The following is a 21,097-nucleotide window of genomic DNA, read 5'->3' on the forward strand; positions in this document are numbered from 1 at the left end:
GTTCTGTCCATAGGCATGTCCCTGCATGCTTTGCCAAGTCAGAAGGCACACCCCTTGCCTTCTCTCAATGGGTCAATTGTATAGCTGATGGTCCTTGATGGGCCACTTAATGGACTAGGCAGTGCTGATGCCAGACTGTCTGGGGGTGTCACCCAGAAGCATAGCACAAGTTTTGAAATACAGACATACATACATATCTATAACTCATAATGTAAAGGTGATACAAACATATAAACAAGATTATCATATTTGGCAAATTACAACATTTTTGCATATACCTTACATGGTATATCTGGCATAACTCATCGCAATTTTATAATATTGGTATTCATAATATCCCAAAGTGTCCCCCAAACTCCATACAGTGTCACAATATGTTCTTCCTCATCTCCTTTACCTGTACTTTTACTGCAAGGTTCTTGGAGCAGAAACCTTGGCTTACATAGGATCAGCAAAACCCTTTTATTGTTACTCTGTATTAGGAATTCAGGTTCCTAAAATCACCTTATGGTTCTTGCAAGCTGGGCCAAACAGGGCAGCAAAGCACAGATATCACATTCTCTCTGAAAGATGTTTGACTAAGTTGTGTCTGGAGAGACCTTCCTAGGGCTTGTCTTCACCTGTAAATCTAATAATGCTATGCAAATGTGAGCAGACAAAACAGATGATAGGAACATAAACATAACTTGCTGGTCAGCATAGACAAGAACAGATGTATGAGATACAAGAAGGAAACCGGAAGAGATAAATGGGAAGAAAAGTAGAGACAGCTTATGAAACCATCCCACGTATTATGTTCTTACATTAAAACCTGGATTCAGGAGGGGAAACTTCTATTACAAACATTACTGGCTGAGAAGGATTGGGGTGGTGCTACAAACACCCAAGACTTCACAGTAAAAGGAAACTGATCATCTTTAGAATCTTAAAAAGTGTAGACTTTCTCCTCCTAATTCTCAGACAGTACTGTTCAACACTGTTTTTGGAATGAATCTTTTAGCAAGAGATAAATCTATATTTGGGAAAAAATCTAAGATTAATAAAAATAACTGTGTGACCAATATAGTTAACAATTCTTACATAAACAAGAGCCATCTTCTCATCTGCAAATTACTCATGAACATGTCTTTATTTATTAATGTATCAGTATTGTAAACTGATTTTAAGTCTACCCATAACACTGGATTAATATTTTCAACATAAAAATATATCTACATCCTCCCCTCCCCAATTACTTATAAAATTGATCCTAAAACCAAGGATATCTTAAATAGTGTAATTAATAGTCATGCTGTAAAATGAAAGCTACATTTTCTGCTAATCTATTTTATTCAGAAGCAAGATGGTACTGTTGCTAAAGATCAAATGTTTAATTATTAAAAGAAAAGGAGTACTTGTGGCACCTTAGGGTATGTCTACACTACGAAATTAGGTTGAATTTACAGAAAAGTCGGTGTTTTAGAAATCATTTTTATATATTCGAGTGTGTGTGTCCCCACAGAAAATGCTCTAAGTGCATTAAGTGCATTAACTCGGCGGAGTGCTTCCACAGTACCGAGGCAAGCGTTGACTTCCGGAGTGTTGCACTGTGGGTAGCTATCCCACAGTTCCCGCAGCGTCCGGAAATGAGATTCAAAAGTTTGCGGTTCTTTTCGTACCTGGCCAGTGCATCTGAGTTGAGAGTGTTGTCCAGAGCGGTCACAATGGAGCACTCTGGGATAGCTCCCGGAGGCCAATACCGTCGAACTGTGTCCACAGTACCCCAAATTTGACCCGGCAAAGCCCATTTAAGCGCTAATCCACTTGTCGGGGTGGTGTAAGGAAATCGATTTTAAGAGCCCTTTAAGTCGAAAAAAAGGGCTTCATCGTGTGGACGGGTGCAGGTTTACATCGATTTAACGCTGCTAAATTCGACCTAAAGTCCTAGTGTAGACCAGGGCTTAGAGACTAACAAATTTATTTGAGCATAAGCTCAGGAAAGCTTATGCTCAAATAAATTGGTTAGTCTCTAAGGTGCCACAAGTACTCCTTTTCTTTTTGCGAATACAGACTAACACAGCTGCTACTCTGAAACATGTTTAATTATGTTGTTCTTTTCCCTAAGTATAATCAACATTACTGACCCACTAAAACAAGATATGTATTGCAGAATGCAGCAGACTTCACAGAATATGCAATACCTTTTTGTAGACTGTAGAATTATCATTTAATTGGGCAACAAATTTAACTCCATTTTACATCAGTTCCAATAAATAATTTTCAACTATAGAGTACATTTTTCATAATGCATTACGTTCACATGGTAATGAATGACATTACAATATTTGGAAAGAGCTGTTTAATTGGAAGGATAATTTTTCATAGTGATTTTAAGGTAATGAGGCTGTTTCACACCTGCTGAAGGTGATCTGCACTAAAATAGTGTGTACAGGAAAGATCGTAAAGGATAAAAAGCACATTGGAAACAAAATCATCACATGTAGAAGTGGATAGCTAGCTTTCTTGAAATGAATCCAAAACAAAAAAACAACAACAAAAAATCCAGTAAAATTAAAGTTAAAAATACTGACTTCTCTGTTACCTTCAGTGATTTTGCCAGTTTCACATGGTTATCGTAAACTAGAATGTCTACAATCAGATTTCTCAGCTGATGGATAAGAACTTTATCTCCCTCAAGGTCACTTTCTTCCACAAGCACCTTCCAAGATGGGTAGGGACATATTGTACCATCCCATACCTGCCATGAAAAGAAATTATTTCAACAATCCCTTTTAATACTTTTAATGTGCAAAATAAAAGGTTTAAAAAGTTGATTACTTTAGATTAAATTGTTACAAACATATGTAACTACTTACCTTCACATGATTAAATATTGTGAGTCAAAATAGTTACTAAAGTTACTTTCCTCCTTAACTAAGAAAAACACTCACTTGGTTCAGCAGCAATTTTTCAAGTTTAAGTAGTGTCGATCACAGCCCCTATATATTTTTTTATGCTACACATACTCTAAATTGGTATTCACTACTTTTTTTTCCCCTCTCCAAACTTTGTCGGTCTTTATGATGAACAAGCCCAGTCCTTCAAAAGGTAAATTTAACATCTTGGCCTGAACACCACCTTAAGAAAAGCCAAATTTAAAAACCAAGTAGTAGTGGTGGAGAGTAAGGGGAAGTGCCACAGATCTGGTGTAGTATGTGACACAAAGACTGCTTGACGGAATGTCTAGAGACAATTTGGCCCTCTTATTAACATGGACTTGATTTTCTAGGATGCTTATCAGGCAGGTGGACTGGGAGAAGGAAAAAAACTTCTCTCAAGCATAAAAATTGTACCTGGACTTAAGAACCCAGCCCTGGAAATCTTTTGGTGGGTTCTCTCATGGTACTTAGTTGGAGGAGATGCACCCACTGGTGTTTAGCTGGCCTTTCAAAGATTCCTCTCTGTCAATAGACGTTTTTGCTACTACTGCTGTGGAAGGCAGACCAAAGAAGGAAAAGTGAGTACATGCTAGGAACTCTCTAAAAAGAGTTGTTTTCTCCCAGGGCTGAAGGTATCTGGTGCGGTGGTTCATTATGGACATTTTATTGTCATTTGATATATATCATGTGTATATATATATATATATATATATATATATATATCATGATAATCTGGTATTTTGTATGTAGGTCCACATGGGGATAATTGGCAACAGAGCAAATAACCAGTCTAGGGCATCACAACAACAGAGACCTAAATTAAAGGCTAAACTATTAGCAGTTACTAGCTTCTTAAAACTACAATTTATACCCTATGAAATAAAGTGGCAAGGTTATTACCAAAGTAGACAATAATGGTTGTAATAAAATAATGGTTCAGAAAGCTGCTGTTTACAGTGTAGGAAAGAAACTAAGGGTAGATGGGGCCATAACAATTAAATGTTGGATCTACAAGGAGACACGTTTACAACCCCAATGGACGCTGTTTTCTAGACAGTTCTCAATACATGGTGCTAAAGCATGTTTTCCCAAGAGTTAGCATCTGTAGAGGTAATCTGCAAAAGAAAAGACAAGACTTTTCCCTTTTTGTCTACTTCCTGTAACTTAGACGGAAAGATATCTCCTGTTTGGAGGGCCCTCAAGAGAAGCATTTACAAGAAATACAAGTCATGTGCAAAAAAGCTAGAGAAAACACATGTGCTCAACCTTACAAAGCAGACAAAAGAAGAAAGCCACCCACATTGAGGACCCAGAGCAGGAAAAGGAACTTGCTGCCATGGATCCTAAGAAGTTCTAACTTCCACAGACAACTGCACCCGGGCATAACTGGAACCAACTTTGGATCCAACATCTTACCTGATTTTGCATATTGGTGCCTAAATTACCTGACCTATTAAAAAGTTGCCAGTATTTTTGTACTTTAAAGAAGTGGACTAAGGCACCAAGGATTTCTTTTACGGTTGGTCTCAGGAGTAGAGCTGGTCAATTGACAGAAAAAGCAGCAGTGTGTGTGGATTTTGATAAAATTTCCCCCCCCATTTTCCACCTGGCTGTATTTGGAACAACTCTGTAGTCCAACACTCAAAAGAGGGAATTGATAAACTCTGATCCAAAGAGCTTATTCCCCAGTCAGATCTAAGGACAACTATTTAATTTAATTTTTGATAGCTGGAGAAACTTGAAGGACCTATGGATTCCTTTTAAGGATATCCCTTTTCATACCCATTAGCCACTAAGGCCTCTTCCAAGAAAGGTCTTTAATCTGTGGTTCCTTCTCTACTTTCACAGATGTGAATGAAGCTCAAGCTTCCTTCTTAAGCAGTTGAAACACTGGGAATGAGTAGATGGAACCAATATTTTGCTAGAACAAGAAGCCACTGACACTTTTTCTTTAAAGACCTGTCCATTTCTCCATTTCTGCTACCGCAGGGACCAACTCCTGTTATACTATGAACCAAAAATTTGAACATTAGGCTATTTAAAAGGCTAAAAAGGTTATTTAGTACGCTAACTAAATCAAACATGTGCAGGAAACAGGAACTGGTCCTTCACAGCTGATGGAAAGACAGGGACAGCTTGGGGTGGAGGCCTTTTATACTCATGGATACAAAACGCTGCAGTAGGAAACATCCATGCATCCCTTAGTTGCTTTACAGCTTTGAATGGTTCCACGGCAAGGCACGCTATTCTTATGATAGAGGTGGGCAGAGGCAATTTAATGAAGGAAGCGATAAGTCTTTTAATCTTGTAAACTTCATCTTGTTTATGCATTAAAAATTCAGTTTTATTTTTCCTTCTTCATCACCTGCTTCTGATAGCTTTTGCTCCAGTGTGAGGATTTGAGTATCCCCAATTTAAACAGAAAATTCTCAGAGCAGTTGGTAAGCACTTGCCAATTGCTCTTTGCTCATTTTTTTGCACAGCACTGCTACTGGTCATTTGGTTTATTAGTTCTGTGCAACAAATACAATATCAAAAACTGGTTAAACAAATACTATTGGCTACGCACAAAGCCCTGGAAGTAAGTTTGATGGTTTCTCTGAGAGAACATCAAAAGGTCTGTTAGGCCACCACAGTGATGACTACCTTCACATACTTATTCATTGAGCAGCTGGACTGCAGAAAATTATAAATAGTCAAATTAATCATTGCTTTAAATCATAAGAACAAAGACTTAATCAAGAGCACCATCTGAACTATATGAAATGGTGGTGGCATGGACACTACCTTTTAGCAATTCAGCACAGGCTAGCCAAGACCCTGCCAAAAGTATGAGCCTTGCTTATAGCAAGATCAATGTCTGACAGAGAATCAGATAGACTTTAGCACATAGGCACCAAGGAGTGCATTAACAATGCCATAACAATATTAACCCCAAAATTAGCATTTCTGAATTTGTCTAACTGCTATATTTAAATGCAGTTTTATGTGGTAATATCTTTATGCTACTCCTACAAAAATGACACTGTCAAGGTTACTAGTACAAATAAATTGATCTAACATGCTTCACAAGTCAAGCCTTTATTTCCCCCTCTCCCAGTTGTTCTTTTGCTTATATAAAACTGACACAAATGCAAGAGTCTATGGAACTTAAAATAAACAAAAAGCAATGAAAGATAAACAATTTAATAAATTACTTGCCTGTGTCCTTACAAAAGGATCTCACAGCACGAACGTGTGCTCATTGAGGTAATGAACTATGAACGTTTTACCTCCAGTTCATAAAGTACTTAAATCATTTTATTAGTCCTTCTTTGACATCCATTTTACATGGGTTTGTTTGAATTAAAATGTTTGTAACAGCTGTAGGGCATGTTGCAGGATGTAGTTTAAATAACATTCCTTTTTATGTCATGTAAACAATGTTCTTCATGAGAACACCTATGCTGCTTAAATGAAGGAATAATGCACTATTTTCTGCCTATCTAAAAATACTAAAATATGGCTTCAGATAATTGTTTCTTGGCTTTACTACACATAAAAGCAGAAATACTCAGATGGAAAACATCAGACTGTCTCTTATTTGTTAACAGTGAACTCATGGAGGGGTTTCAGGATAAAATCAGTCCACTGTTGCTGTTTCTAATTCAGGAAAATTACACACACAGATCCCTTTTCACTTAGCTGATGTTAAGTATTAATTCCCTGAAAGTGCTTTCAAACAGCGTGACACACTGTATTTTGTTTCTTTACTCAAGCACTGATTCTGTAAAGAATTTAGGCATAACTAATAAAGGCTAACTCAAATACCTCAAAAAGATAGCATACTCAATCCATCCATCCATATGCTAAACAATGCTACATAGTGCATTAAATTATATCCTGCTTCTGTTCTAATGAAACATAATACAGAGAAGTGTACATAAAAGAAGTCTGTTATTTAACTAGCCACAATGTAGAAACTTAAAACAGACAATATCATTTTTTCAGCATTAAGAAATTCTGTAATTTCAAACTACAAATGCTTGTGAAATCCTATTCTGAACACGTACCTTGTCACACAAATATTTGTGAATAATTCTAGAGGAATAGGTGAGCTGAATGTCTTTAAAGACAAATGAATTTGTATGAAAGTGAACTGGCTGAGGATCATATATTTATTAAAATAATCCTTAGATGTCGAAAAGACTCCTATATAACATTATTTAAATATAAGATTGAGTGAAATCATTAAAACCCTGAAACATAAAGCCTTGAAATAAGAATCTGTAACAATTATTTAAATTATTTAAAAATCCACCTTGAGAAGAAAGGAAGATCCATCCACTTCTGCTTTCCCTACAAGTTGGCAAGTAAGGTCAAAAAACAGCATTGGCTGGACACCAGACAATTTTGCTGTTGGCCCACAGACTGAAAGATTACTAGCTGCCCACATACGTAGTTCTTCTATTGTTTTCTGTTCTTCTTCTGTGAAAGAGTACGATTTACTAGAGGTTCGAGGCACTATCGGTGCTCCTACGGTTCCATCAAATGTCAAGGATGCAAAGCCAATACCAGTAATCCCCTGCATCTGTTCATTGTATTCCCTGATCTACAACACAAAAACAGGAAGAAAAAAATATTGACTACAGTGCATGAAAATGTATACAAAATTCAATATTTTATATGCATAAAAATGATTGTTGCCTGTTATTGCTCTTTAAAATGTATTAGTCCTACAAAATAAGAACACATATGGAGGGAGGAACCAAATGAAAAAACACCAAAACAAATGAATACACCCAGAAAACCAACCAGACAAGCAACAGAAAATGCAACCTAACACCAATAATTCCTGTACTGGCAGGATCCAAAATGCATATGTAAATAAATTATAAAAATAATTAGCTCCCATATAAAGCTTTTCATTCATCGACCTCAAAGTGCTTTCCAAATGGAGGTAAGCATCTGCCCTACTACCCTTTACAGATGAGGAAACAGAGGCACAGGGTGAGGTGAAGGTCAAAAGTATAACTGGGTTAAAAAAAATTAGGTAAGTTCATGGAAGATAGCTCCATCAACGGTTATTAGCCAAGTTGGTCAGGGATGCAACCCCATGCTCTGGGTGTCCATAAACCTTTGACTGCCAGAAGCTGGAACTGAACAACAGGCAATGGATCACTCAATAATTGTTAGTTTCAGAGTAGCAGCCGTGTTAGTCTGTATCCGCAAAAAGAAAAGGAGTACTTGTGGCACCTTAGAGACTAACCAATTTATTTGAGCATAAGCTTTCGTGAGCAACAGCTCACTTCATTGGATGCTGTGTTCTGTTCATTACCTTTGAAGCATCTGTCACTGGGCACTGTCGGAAGACAGACTAGTGGGCTCAATAGGGCTGTTCTTATTTTCTTATGGCTTGCCACAGGTTACTAAGCAGACCACTGATAGAGCCCCAGTATCATGATTCCAAGTCCAGCTCCTTATACACTAGACCACACTGCCAGCTAATAAAGTAGATTGTTGAACATTGCCCCTTCGGTTCCTCAATAATAAAATACACCAATTCTGTGAGCTACACTTCTACTCTTATGACAACACAATAAATAAATCAATTTCCCCCTTGATTCATGCATGTAACTTACCTTAATGGGAGTTCCGAGTCCCAAATATTCTTCTTCCTGCAATGGACACCTGCCTGCCAGATGACTGATTTAACTTATGCTTGCCACTATCCAATGCATTCTGGAAAGCTCAAATCCTGAAGTGTTCCCTCAAGCAGCAGACAGTCTGCTCCTCATATTTTCCTGTCTCTATGTGATGTCAATAGGACATGCTCACATACATGATATGATCCATTAACAGGAGCTCTAGGCACTGGCCCACTTCGCCAAGTGGGTAATCCAGCCCTACATAATTTAAGAGTTGGCTATCAAAAGGTAGTAATTGTTCAGAATAACTCATCTGAATAATTTTGCCATTTCTACATCCTAGATCTTAGCCATGCTGTAAAATGATCAGTACAGGGTTCCCAGTGCCCTGTTTTCAGGCCAATTAAATACTTTAGCAATTTAGAAAATAGCACAAACCCAAAAGAACCTGTACTACAAAACTGCTCTAAACAGCAGGAGACTTAATCAAGAATTTGCCAACATTTCCAGAGCATAATTTGTAACATAAATATACAAATAAATAAATAAACATTATCAATTTGTAAACAAAGCAGCTAAAGAGGGCTTGATATCAGGAAGTCCCTTAATCCTTGCTACTTTGTCTACAATTATAAATGCCTTAAGTATCATTTCTAGGATAAAATCCAAACTTACATGCACTTATATATTCTCTAGACCCGACAGATAAAGTAAGCAGCATTTCATGAGGTAGCTTTTCCTAAAGATAATGTTATAAATTTTAATCTTTTGACCTTTAGCTAAAACCAACCAACCAAAAAAAAAAAAAAAAACCAACAACAGAAGAACAAAAGATATAAATCTGGAATGTATGCATTTTTCATAATTCTTTTGAAGTGAATCAACTCTGTCTCCTAACTCCCACCTCAATGCAAAAAAAGAAAACTTCTATTATAAACAGCATAGACCCATGATAAATGAATAGCCTTTAGCTCTGCTGCTGACACTGGCAATATATTCTATACTATGCACAAAACTATGCAGCACTGAGGGAAAAGGAAAGCCTTCTTTCTTCAGTTTTATTCATTTATCTATGATCAAAAAGATTTCAGCTATATCATCAAATATTTTATGTGGCATTTCAAATGAATCCCTCTCACAGATGATTTGCTTTTATTTCCCATTTATTTGTTCAATAATTTATCAAGTACCCATTGCCATAGTATCTCAGCAACTTACAGACTGAAAACTCACCACTAGACCTAAGAGAGAGAAGTTTATGAAGCTCTTAACTTCCTGTGTAAGTAAGACAGGAAACTATACTGGCTCATGTGGAATCCTTTGAGCTTTCATCTATCCCTTCAATTTAGACTATTTTCGCTGACTATAGCCTTGATTTCATGCTCCTTTCTTATGGGCTCTGTTTGTGTGTGCCATGCTCCTACGGTCTCTATGAGTAACCTTAGTTTATTACAATTGAAATCAGAGACAAACACAGTTAAGTACAGTAATTAAGCAGTAAAGGAAATGAAACATAAGAGAGTAGACCTCAAAAAGCATGATGGAGGACATTAACAAATGACCTTGAAGTGAAGAGTTTTTTCTGTGAAATTCCTTAAGTTTGGGTAAGTGAGGAAGCCACTCACAGGTCTCAAAGCTGTTCGTTCATAAGGTAAATAATGCATGGTACTATTTAGCAAATGACAATTTGAACAGAAAAGTACATAGAGCAGAGGTTACAAAGAAAAAAAAATGACCTAGCTGAGAACATCAGAACCAAGGAACAGATGATATAGAGGGAGAATGTTCTTGGCTTGCCCATTGCAAAGGACTGTGACTAAATAAGTGGAGTGTAATCTAAAGAAAATTCATGGACAGAGTTCCATCAAATGTGGCTTGTTAAAGCACAGTGAATAGCTCTCAAACCATGGTAAGCAATGCTACACTATAAAATAGCTATGTTTAAACTAATTTTAGTTTTAATTAAATGTAGATAAAGCTAACCTGTGAATTTAGTAAAAGATGACAACCTTTTCCTACAAGAAATGCTTTTTATTATTCCTGGAATCTTGGCTGGCAGCAAGACAGATACTCTCTGGAATAAATAATTATCACTGTAGCAAAACATCTACTGGGGGAAAAAAAATACAACGAAACAGATGGTGTGGACCATGCTTGCAATGGCAAGCAACTACCTTCACTTATGGTTTAAGGGAGCTTCTGGATAAGTGATTTTAAACCTGAAGAATTGAGTGTGAAATCCTGACCCCACTGAAGTCAAAGATAAACGCCCATATACTTCAATAGGACAGGTTTTCACCCGGAATATATTTACACAACAGTTGCTAATCTCCAAAGCTTCATGAATAGATTTTAAAAAGCCAAATACATCTGGATTCAAAAAAACATTATCTATCTAGTTCAATGGAAGGGAAAGTGTGATAATAAATTGAATATTAGACTGGGATAATTTTGAGGTAATTTTCCATCAAAACTGATAGTTAAATTATAAAGGCAAGAGCAATGTAAGAGACTTTACAAAACTACTGCTGTCATAGATCATCAAAATGCCTCACAAAGACAACATAAAGCTAGTTTATAACTGCTACAGTAAGAAGAATCTAAACTAAATCTGAAAGTTGATTTCCAGCTGGATTAGGAATCGAAGACAGCTTTTTCAAACCTGGATGCCACAAGTTCAAAGGCTTGATCATAATTTACATATTTCTCAAAAGAATGTCTGGTAGTTTCAAGACAAAGGGTTTGTTTGTTTCTTAAATAGAAAAATATTTCACTGTAGATAGTCTTCTCTGAGGAATTCCTTCTTAAACTGAAACCAGGCAAAGAATACACTAAATGTTGCTATAAGGCATTGGCAAAACAGTAAAGTTATAATTTGCTTTAGCATCTTAAAATTATTATACGCAACTTAGTTAACTTTTACTATTCTAAATTTGCCAAGTGATCGAACCTTGACCAGCTCAATCAGATTTTCAGATTATTCCTGAGATAGAGGATTGATGCCTGTGACAGCTACTTTTATGAAAACATTTTCCTTCCCAAAATAATGTCTTCTGGAACATTACCTTATATTTTGTAAATGTTTTGTCACATTCCTTTAAGTGTACTAATCCACAATTTAAACTAGTTTTAATAATATGGTATCCTGATCATATGCTCTCTCTTATATTTGGGTTTTACTATTTTAATTCCTTTATCCTAATAGCTGCATAATAATTGAGGCCATATAAGAAGGCAGGTGGTAATGGAAGAGAGAAGTAACATATAATATTTCAGTATATACGTTGTGTTCCCAATGTTAATTAAATCTTTGTGCATATATTTAAACAGAATGCTAACAAAAATAAATTACTACAAGCAGCTGTAATGATTTGAAGAGAATATCCACCAGCTTCTAAAATAGGACACATTTAAAAAGACACAATTTGGACATTATGCTGTGCAAGCTTCTCCATACAGTTTTGCCAATGCACTTATTTATCAAGTAGCCAACACCAACTATTGTACAGAAATTGCTGATCTGGGTGGATAGTTTCAAGCTTGTGAGTGTGCATTTGTTTCAAAAGTGTACAAACACTAAATAGGATTTGCATCTAAGGCAAATGCATTACACCACTATGGCACTTAGTCCCCTTCATGGTATTGTGCTATAAATGTGGTGGCCTCAGTCCAGGTCCTAGGGGACAGATGTCCACACCAAACACACAAAAAGTCACAAACAGTGCCATCATGACTGTTGGCATCCTTATTGGAAGTCTCAGTAGAGGATTAAGGATGAAAAAAGTATTGACACTAAACTACTCTTAACTTTTGCGATGGTCCCACCAAGTCAGGATAGAGTAACATGAAGAACAGCCATGCTGGATCAAACCTGTGGTCTGTCCATTATTCTGTCTCAGAGAGTAGCCAGCTCAACATGCTTCAGAGGAAGGTTAAGGAAACATGCAGTAGGTGGATGTGGGATAATCACCCCCTCCATGAAGGTCTTATGCTAATCCTAAATAGCTAGAAATTGGTTTAAGCCAGTATTGCATTTTCTTGTGTTACAATTCCAAAAAGCCCAACACCATTTGTTTTTGTTTTGTTTTAAACTCAAGGATGAAAGTAGTATTGTGGATGAACTATGCTTTAATTCCTTTGCCTGATTGAACGTTGTGGAGGTGAAGAACCACCTACTTATTACAGTTATACAGCAACCCTGATATTCTATGAAAAGAAAAGGAGTACTTGTGGCACCTTAGAGACTAACAAATTTATTTGAGCATAAGCTTTCGTGAGCTACAGCTCACTTCATCGGATGCATTCAGTGGAAAATACAGTGGGGAGATTTGTATACATAGAGAACATGAAACAATGGGGGTTACCATACACACTGTAACGAGAGTGATCAGGTAAGGTGAGCTATTACCATCAGGAGAGCGGGGGGGGGGGGCGGCGGCGGAGGGAACCTTTTGTAGCGATAATCAAGGTGGGCCATTTCCAGCAGTTGACAAGAACGTGTGAGGAACAGTGTGGGGGAGGGAGGGAAATACCAGCGGAAGTTGGTCCAATAAAAGGTATTACCTCACCCACCTTGTGTCTCTAATATTCTGGGACCAGCATGGCTACAACAACACTGCAAACAACATTCTATTGAAGAGACAACCCTAAAAGACAGACAGACACAGCACACATTTCTCTGATAATACTGTAGTTAAGAAACAATTTGGAATATTTTAAAATTGTGAAAGACTTGGCAAAATAACACTAAAGAGGATTTCCGGTAACACGCTAACAGAAAACAGATGTACCAGAAACAACAATCCCTAGTTATAGGCATACCTGGTCACACTGTCCACAGTTAAGGTTGCCTGACACATCCCATATTAAGATCCTGTTTTCAAGTTCCTTATAATTTTGTCAGACTTTAGCCATTTGGACTGAATTACTTCCATGCCAAATGTGTGCCTCAGGCTGAATATTTTTCAAGTTTCAGCCAAAATGGTTTGGTTGTTTCTTTGAATGAGTTTGGGAGAATATATACCGTTTTGCCAATATTATAAAAAATTCTTACAACTGTTTAGTTGAGTCGCTCTAGTACTCCCATGCATGAAGCAAGGGCTTGAAATTTGGCAGGGGAGAGTTTTCCTCATGCTGGGGATGTGCTTTTTGCCATTCCTTGAAAAAGCACCTAAATTTGGTCAAGTTTTCCACTCTACACATTACTGTAAAAATCTTTGTACAAAATATGCCTTGTGAGGTATCATTTGAAACCTAATAACTGACTGGTCAATAATATTATAGTGCAATGTTTGTAGCAACCTTGTGTGTACAGTTATGAAATCCCCCGCCCCATGATGCTAAAGGCACATATTCAAACTCACATAGCCCCAGTTAGGTAGAACTGGTCAAGAAGGCCTGTATTAAACAAAGAAATGTGTGTGTACCTCAATTTGCATATACGCTGAAAATATACTCCTCAGACAGTGAAAGAGGGAAGAACCAAGACAAAGAAAATGTGCATTTCCATATGCACTGGTGAAAAGAGACAGAATGAAGCCACTTTCCCACCAGACTCCAAGTCTCTTTGCTCTCAGCTGGAAAAAAATTTATCTCAAGAAAATACATTTTGAAAGGGTGACTGAACTATAAAATTGAGGGACAAAAATACCCCAAGTTATCTCTCCCTATCCACCTCTCTCTTAAGATGACAAAAGAAAAAACAGCCGTTGGAACTTGGGAGAAGATCCTGACCAGAAATTTGGTCAGCAATGCTACTGAAAACATGTGGTAAGAATTTCATCTTGACCAAGTCTAATTTGTTAAGTTTAGTAGTAAGAAGCTTTTATTTTTATTTTTCTTGTAACCATTTTTGACTTTAATGCCTAAATACTTGTACTCATTTAAAACTTATCTATTTGTAGTTACATAAACTTGTTTTATTCTTTAATCAAAACTAATTCAGGGTTATGAACTGTATGTGTAACCCCATTTGAGGTGGCAACCTGTTGTATCTTGATCTCCTTAGAGAGGCAATGGACCTAATATATCTGGACTGCCCAAGAGAGGGTTGGACAGTGCTAAACACACTTTTGGGGGGAAATTCATGACTGGGAGTGTGTTGGCGTCATCCTGCATGTGGTAACCCAGGCTGGTGGAAGCCAGATTGTGACTGGAGTGTGGCTAGCAGGCTGCAGCTATACACAATCACTCAGGGTGTTATCTGCGTGCTGTTTGCGAGCTGCCCAGGTGGAAGCTACAACAGTGAAGCATTGTTAGGCATCCTAGGTTGCAGGGCACGGGTGACACAGCCCCTCACTGGTCTGGATTGCATCCTGAAATGTCACATTATCATGTAATTAAAGACTGTATCATAATACATACCCACAAGAGGGCCAAATTAATGTTGCATGGGCAACCTCAATTCTGGTATTTCCTAACGTTTTGAGCGCTGGACTTGTAACCTCAACATTCATTTAATGTAGTTTAGTGTGTGTAACATAAGGTCAAAAGGGGAGTACAATATGTACGGTGTTGATAGAACACAACATTTTGAGACCGTGTGCTTCCACTGTTAGGGAGAAAGCTAAACTTCCTTCCCTCCACTGTGTTCCGCCCACAGTAGTAAGAGGTACAGGTATATCTGTAGTAATTGATGCAGTAGAAGGCACAGGTATATTTGTAGTAATTCATTAAGTATTAGCTTAAATCATAAAATTACAAGAAATATTAACAGAAATATAATTATGCAAAACAATTTTTCAATCCTGTTATCAAGATGCTTGCAATTTTCATTTCCTGAAACATTGAGCAAATCAAGTGATTCTGTATTTAGACTAATCCCAACTGAACTCTTTTTCCCCATTACACTATTAGCTCTGACCCACAGGGCCTTGCCAATACCTGTTTTAATTATTATCGTGGTGCAGTAGCACCACTATAATAAAGGGTATGTCACGACTTTGGTCTAAAGGGCAACTTTCTACGGCCTCTTAAATTGGCATGCTTAGTCAGCTTCCTTTGAAATATGGTGTGCCTTAGAAGGGTGCAGAATTGGCTTAGTGACTCAATTTCGGGTCATTTAAGACAGAGACTGTGGAGTTGTAAACACCCCATAACAGACATTTTTCAAAAAAAGTTTCTAGGTTTTGTTTCTTTTATTTATTTTTGGCTCAGAGCTACAGATAAAACTATTGATGTAATGTTGGTCTCAGTCTGTTGAATTTTACCCAAGGTGGTGCATGGTACTCACTAAATCTTTGGGAGACCCAAATTGAGAACAGTATTTAAGAATATGTAGATTTTTACAGTGCACGTGTGCCAATACATAAAAACGGCTAGAGGGTTTCCACTGCCGTCATTTTATAGAGGACTATGGCTAGCTAGTTGACTTTAGAGCAGCCTCCAGATTGATCTAGCATGCCCCAGGGTTGGGGTGACATTCAAGGTAACTAGCTCAAATAATTCTAATAGTTTGAAGAGGCATGGTTTTTGTTTACACAATCCGTGGTGGCTTATTCCTATCATATTCTGTTCACATATGAATTCTCTAGCTATCTTTAATAATTTTATTCATTTAGTTTACCTAGTCCTCAAATAAGGCTCACTGTTCTGGAATTCCCAGGATTACCTCTAACTTTCTTAAGATAAAAACTACCAACAGTATGCCTATTAATTATTAGTAGTAGTTTTTGAAATCAATTTAGTCTTGGTTCATAAACTAGTGAACGTCTTTGTCCCGCATCGGGCTTTTACAATATGAATGAAGTTATTCCCACGCTGCTGATGCCTCCCACCGCCCCCCGAAAAAAACCCAAATGTATTAAAAACAACGTACCTTTATTCTATGAAATCGAACAATATCTCCAATTTTGTAGATTTTTGGAAGGGCATCTAGATTTCCATTAAAAAGTGTGCATGTTAATTTCACATTTGATTGGTCCACAATTGTTACAACAGAACAATAATCTGTAAAATATAAAAAAGAATGTATAATAGGACTTAATGACATTTTAGTATTAATATATTCATATTTGGATTAACACATAAATCAAAGGAGTAATGCTAATAAGAAAATTTGTCCCATCATATGCTATGTAAGCTGTTAGAATAGCTGAAAACCGGTATGGTTGCTTGTGCAAAGAGCTCTGAGTCAGAAACTCCCACATTCTGTTGTTCTGCCATGGGCCCACTGTAGGGTTTGGAGAATGTTACATCTTCACAAGTCTCAGTTTCCTCATCTGCAAAATGGGGAAAATAGCTATTTACCTCACAGAGTTGTGAGAATAATAGTGTTTCCACTGTACTTTAAGAGATAAAGAGCTGTGCAAGTGTCAAGAGTAAATTAAAACATTAATTACCACCCCACACACAGACATAAGAAAAAGAGTTGCAGGCACATATCAGTGGTTTGAAAGTTTATCATCTTTCAAGCTGCTATTTTATTTAGTTTTGGGAGGTAGGCATTGGAGACCTAGGAAACGACACTGCACTTCCACAACAAGCCACAGGGTCAAACTCCAAAGACTATATGACCTTTATTCTGCCTCACTAGAACTGTAACAGTGTATTATGTATGTTACAGACTTCCCTAAACAGAAATGTAAAAGCATGTGCTCAGTTGGACATCTTTAAGTGAGAAATCTGTAAGGAAGTAATGGTGAAATTGTTGTCTTGATCTCAGGAGTTAGGTGCCTAACTTGCTTGGTTGCTTTTGAAAATACCATTAGGACATCAGTAATTTTTAAATAGGTAATAGGCAGAGGAATGGCATCACAGTCTATTTCTATGTTGATATACGACTTTGCCAGGCATTTATGTACGCAAAACTTTGTTTTGAAAATGGTTTTAATAATGTACAGTAAGACCTTAAGAAAAGCATATCATTACATGCAATGCATTAACTAACAATACACAACATTTCCATTTTTGAAGTACTGACTCCTGAAAAGGGGGAAGTGCACATTGGCTTTGAATGTGAAGATTGCTATCCCTAGGTGCACAGTGCCAGAATGTACAAAACTAGCATTCCTAAGAGTGAAGAAATTAAATTAAATTCTTACATTTAAAAATTGTATTTCTAAACACCAGTACATAAAAGTGGGCCTACTTGCCCATTCATGATTTTTTTACCCCAGCCCTCGTTCCATTAGTTACTTTACTTGCCATTTATACTGAGTGTGACATTTATAGTGGAGTTGAAAATGTTTGCTGGAAAAGTGAACTGAAACATTTTATGCTTTCAGACTTGGAAGGCACCAGGAGTTTTTGGGTTAATTGGTGCTGCTAAGTATTGTGCAAACTAAGGCCATGTCTACGCTTGGAGTGCTTTACTGGTATAAATGTAATGGTATACTCTACTGGCATGCAGTCTTAGCTGGATACAGCTTATGCCTGTGAAACTATGCTTTTAGCATTGTAACTTATTACACACTCCTTTCCCTACAGTAGTGTGAGACAAGCTATGCTGGTAAAAGCACAGTTTTGCTGATATAACTGAGTCTGCAAAAGCTCACTTTCATATACAATGAAAAGTTGTTATACTGGTAAAGTGCTAACTTGAGGAGTAAAAAGTTCAGATTTACAGCCTGGAAACAGAAATCTTTCCCCTCTTGCCTACATCTCAGTACGTTTGGTATGGTCTCCTCTCAGAAACCACGCTGAAGGGGAAGAGTTAATTCTGCCCTCTCGGTATTATTTTGTGTACTGGCAGCAACCAAATCTAGACTCCTGAGCTCAATCAGAAATGGTTGTAGTACTTCAGATGTTAAGATTTATATAATCCCCTTGGAGTCCCTTACTCAGAATTTAGGACACACTACTTAAGCCATCAGCAAGTTGTCTAGGTTATTTTTAAAATTTAGATAGATAGGGCTGTCAAGCTATTAAAAAAAATAACCGCTATTAATCACACGATTAATGGTGGGGACTGACTTTTCCATTTTGGTTTTAGCAACCAAACATACACATTGGAACACTCCACCTTATTACCAGGTAACCTCCATGTATTAGGAAGATATCCAAGAATAAAACTTAAGGGAGAGGGCTCCAATTTAGCATCCAAAATCAGATTAGTCATTTGACCTGCCACAGACCAGAAATTCTTGATAGAATTACACTACAATTGTATTACGCTACAGAGATAGTTGTGTATCCAAATCTCTATTCCAAGCAACTCTCAAATTGTCAATCTTTGGCAGAATTTTTGCATCAGAAAATCATAAAAGGATATTACTGGGTGAGTAAATCTAGGAAGATTTGCTCCAAAATAATAAAAATGTTATGGAGGCTCTGGAGCTTCCAATGCATTGGGTCTAAAATACATTTGAAAGTAAATGCTTTAATTGGAGATATTTCCATGCTCCAGAGCAGGGAAAGCCAAATTGTTGCTGAAGATCTACAAATGGTTTAAGTTTATCATTGTCAATTAGCTGCGACAAAGTCATAATTCCTCGCTCCATCAATTCCTCCACATCATTTTACCACCGATTTTATGGAAAGATTACTCCACAGAACCATCTCTACATGGAAGAATGGATGGAAGCAGAACTTTCTAGCCAAGTTTGACCAAACTTGTCTCACAGTTCTTATTGTGAAAGCTCAGGAGCCATCCAGCCCATAATAATTCCATCCTATAATGCCCAAAATGGGGAGAGGATATACCAATTCTCATTCAATCTGAAAGCAGGTATGGTCTGCATGGTCACCTCTAACAGTCACAAAAATGACTGGCATAACAAAAAGGAGATATGATAATTTTTCAAGTTGGGAAAACAAAATTATTCCAGAGATGGAGGGAGTTGTAATTTGTTCAGAGCCAGTCTAAATTCCTCACTTCCTCAATTCCTTCCTCCCCAAAGAAGCATTCTGAAAATATTATTTAATTTCTCAAAATATATTTGAGGAATCGAAATAGGGAGACCACTCTGGACATACAGAATTCTGGGAAGGACATTCATTCTCAATATACTAATTTTATCCCACAAACTGAAGATTAACGAATTCCATCTCCAAAATCACTACCCAGTTGGGAGATAACTGGTTATATATTTATCTTAGGAAAAGTTCTGAATATCATTGTGAATCAGTATTCCTAAATATTTCATGTCAGAGGATTGCCATTCAAAGTCCCAATTTGAGAAAAGACCTTTGTGGACAAATTTGTTAATTCCTAGGATTTCTGATTTACCCCAATTAATTTTATTTCCTGAGAAGTGTCCAAACTTTTTAATAGTGGTTAGGGGGGTTAGGAATGGTGCCCTCTGGCTTAGATACAAGAGCATCATCCACACAGAGCATAATTTGGTGCTATGTTTGGCCTCCTCTGATACCATGAATATGTTGATTTGCTTGGATGGCACTGTCTAAAGATTCTAAAGCTAAATCAAAGAGAAGAGGAGAAAGGGGGCAGGCCTGCCATATTCCTCCCTGTAATGCAAATGGGGCAAAAATAATATTGTTGGTAACTACCCTGGAAGTCAGATTAGAGTATCTAAGCTTAATCTAAGCAATAAATTGGCTACCAAATCCAAATTTTGCTAATACTTCAAAAAGATTGTCCTGTGCTATGTGGTCAATGGATTTTTTGGCATCTAAAGAAATTACAGAAAAGGGTTCTTTAGAATCTCTTGAAGTGGCAATAATATCAGAGCAAATTATTTGAACCCTGTCTATTACAAAGGAACCCTATGTAATGTATATGTATAACCTGAGAGAGAACTTTGTCCAACTGCATAACAAGAGCTTTAGCTAAATCTTATAATTCATTAAAGAAATTGGCTTGTAATTACTACATAGTCCAAGGTCTTTCCGAGGTTTATGATAACTGAAATTACAGCTTCTTCCACAGTAGGTGGGTACATTTTCTCATTCTTTGCCTCATATTCAATAATCTAGGTGTGAAAACTATTGTAAAATTCAACAGGGAACCTTCTTATACCAGGAGTCTTTCCAACCTTCCTTTCTTGTATAGCTCATCAGTTCCATGATTTCTAGAGGGGCATCTATAAGTTCCTTCTGCAAGTCAGAGATCTGTGGCAGAGACAGTTGACTAAAAAAGTTACCTTGGGCATCTTTACTGATTTCCTCTTCAGCTAAACATAGTATTAAAAAACTGCTGAAATTGTTTATTAATATCTGACTGGTATATATAAATTTGTAGGTACTATAACAAGTAGCAGCTATTTATTTGTATTAGCCTTAAGCTTAAGTCTTGTCCTCTCTCTCACCAAATTCTCAATAGTTTTGCTTGAAATAGAATAAAGCAAACTCAACCTTTTGGGAGAGAAGTTTGTTTATTTCATATCTTAGATGGGTCTTAGTTTCTTTGGGGCAGAGGCAGAAGCATAGTTTACACTCAAAGTCTTGATTTCCATCACAAGGGTAACGATTCTATGTTCTGTCCATTTCTTTTTAAAGGTAACACATGAGACATGTCCTCTGACGAAGGCTTTAAGGCACCCCAAAACGTGGCAGTGATCAAGCAGAGAGGGGAATCGTTTAAAAATAAAATAAAATAAGAGTTAACAAATGATGTATCAACAGAAGAAAGGTATTTCATCTCCACATCTTAGT

General features: G+C 37.1%; 1 protein-coding gene across 6 annotated transcripts in view; it reads right to left on the minus strand.

The window, feature by feature from the left end:
- Window positions 1–21,097, minus strand: part of POT1 (protection of telomeres 1) — a 149,009-nt gene that overhangs the window by 43,734 nt on the left and 84,178 nt on the right. For all 6 annotated transcript variants that reach the window (XM_073328246.2, XM_073328247.2, XM_073328245.2 and 3 more), the window contains 3 exons: window positions 16,362–16,492; window positions 7,219–7,509; window positions 2,582–2,737 (listed from right to left, as the gene is read on the minus strand). In XM_073328246.2, the coding sequence (XP_073184347.1) occupies window positions 2,582–2,737; window positions 7,219–7,488 (426 nt within the window). In that variant the 5' untranslated portion in view covers window positions 7,489–7,509; window positions 16,362–16,492. The remainder of the gene's footprint in view (window positions 1–2,581; window positions 2,738–7,218; window positions 7,510–16,361; window positions 16,493–21,097) is intronic.

Source organism: Lepidochelys kempii, chromosome 1 (genome assembly GCF_965140285.1).
Source record: "Lepidochelys kempii isolate rLepKem1 chromosome 1, rLepKem1.hap1, whole genome shotgun sequence".
Classification (NCBI taxonomy): Eukaryota; Metazoa; Chordata; order Testudines; family Cheloniidae; genus Lepidochelys; species Lepidochelys kempii.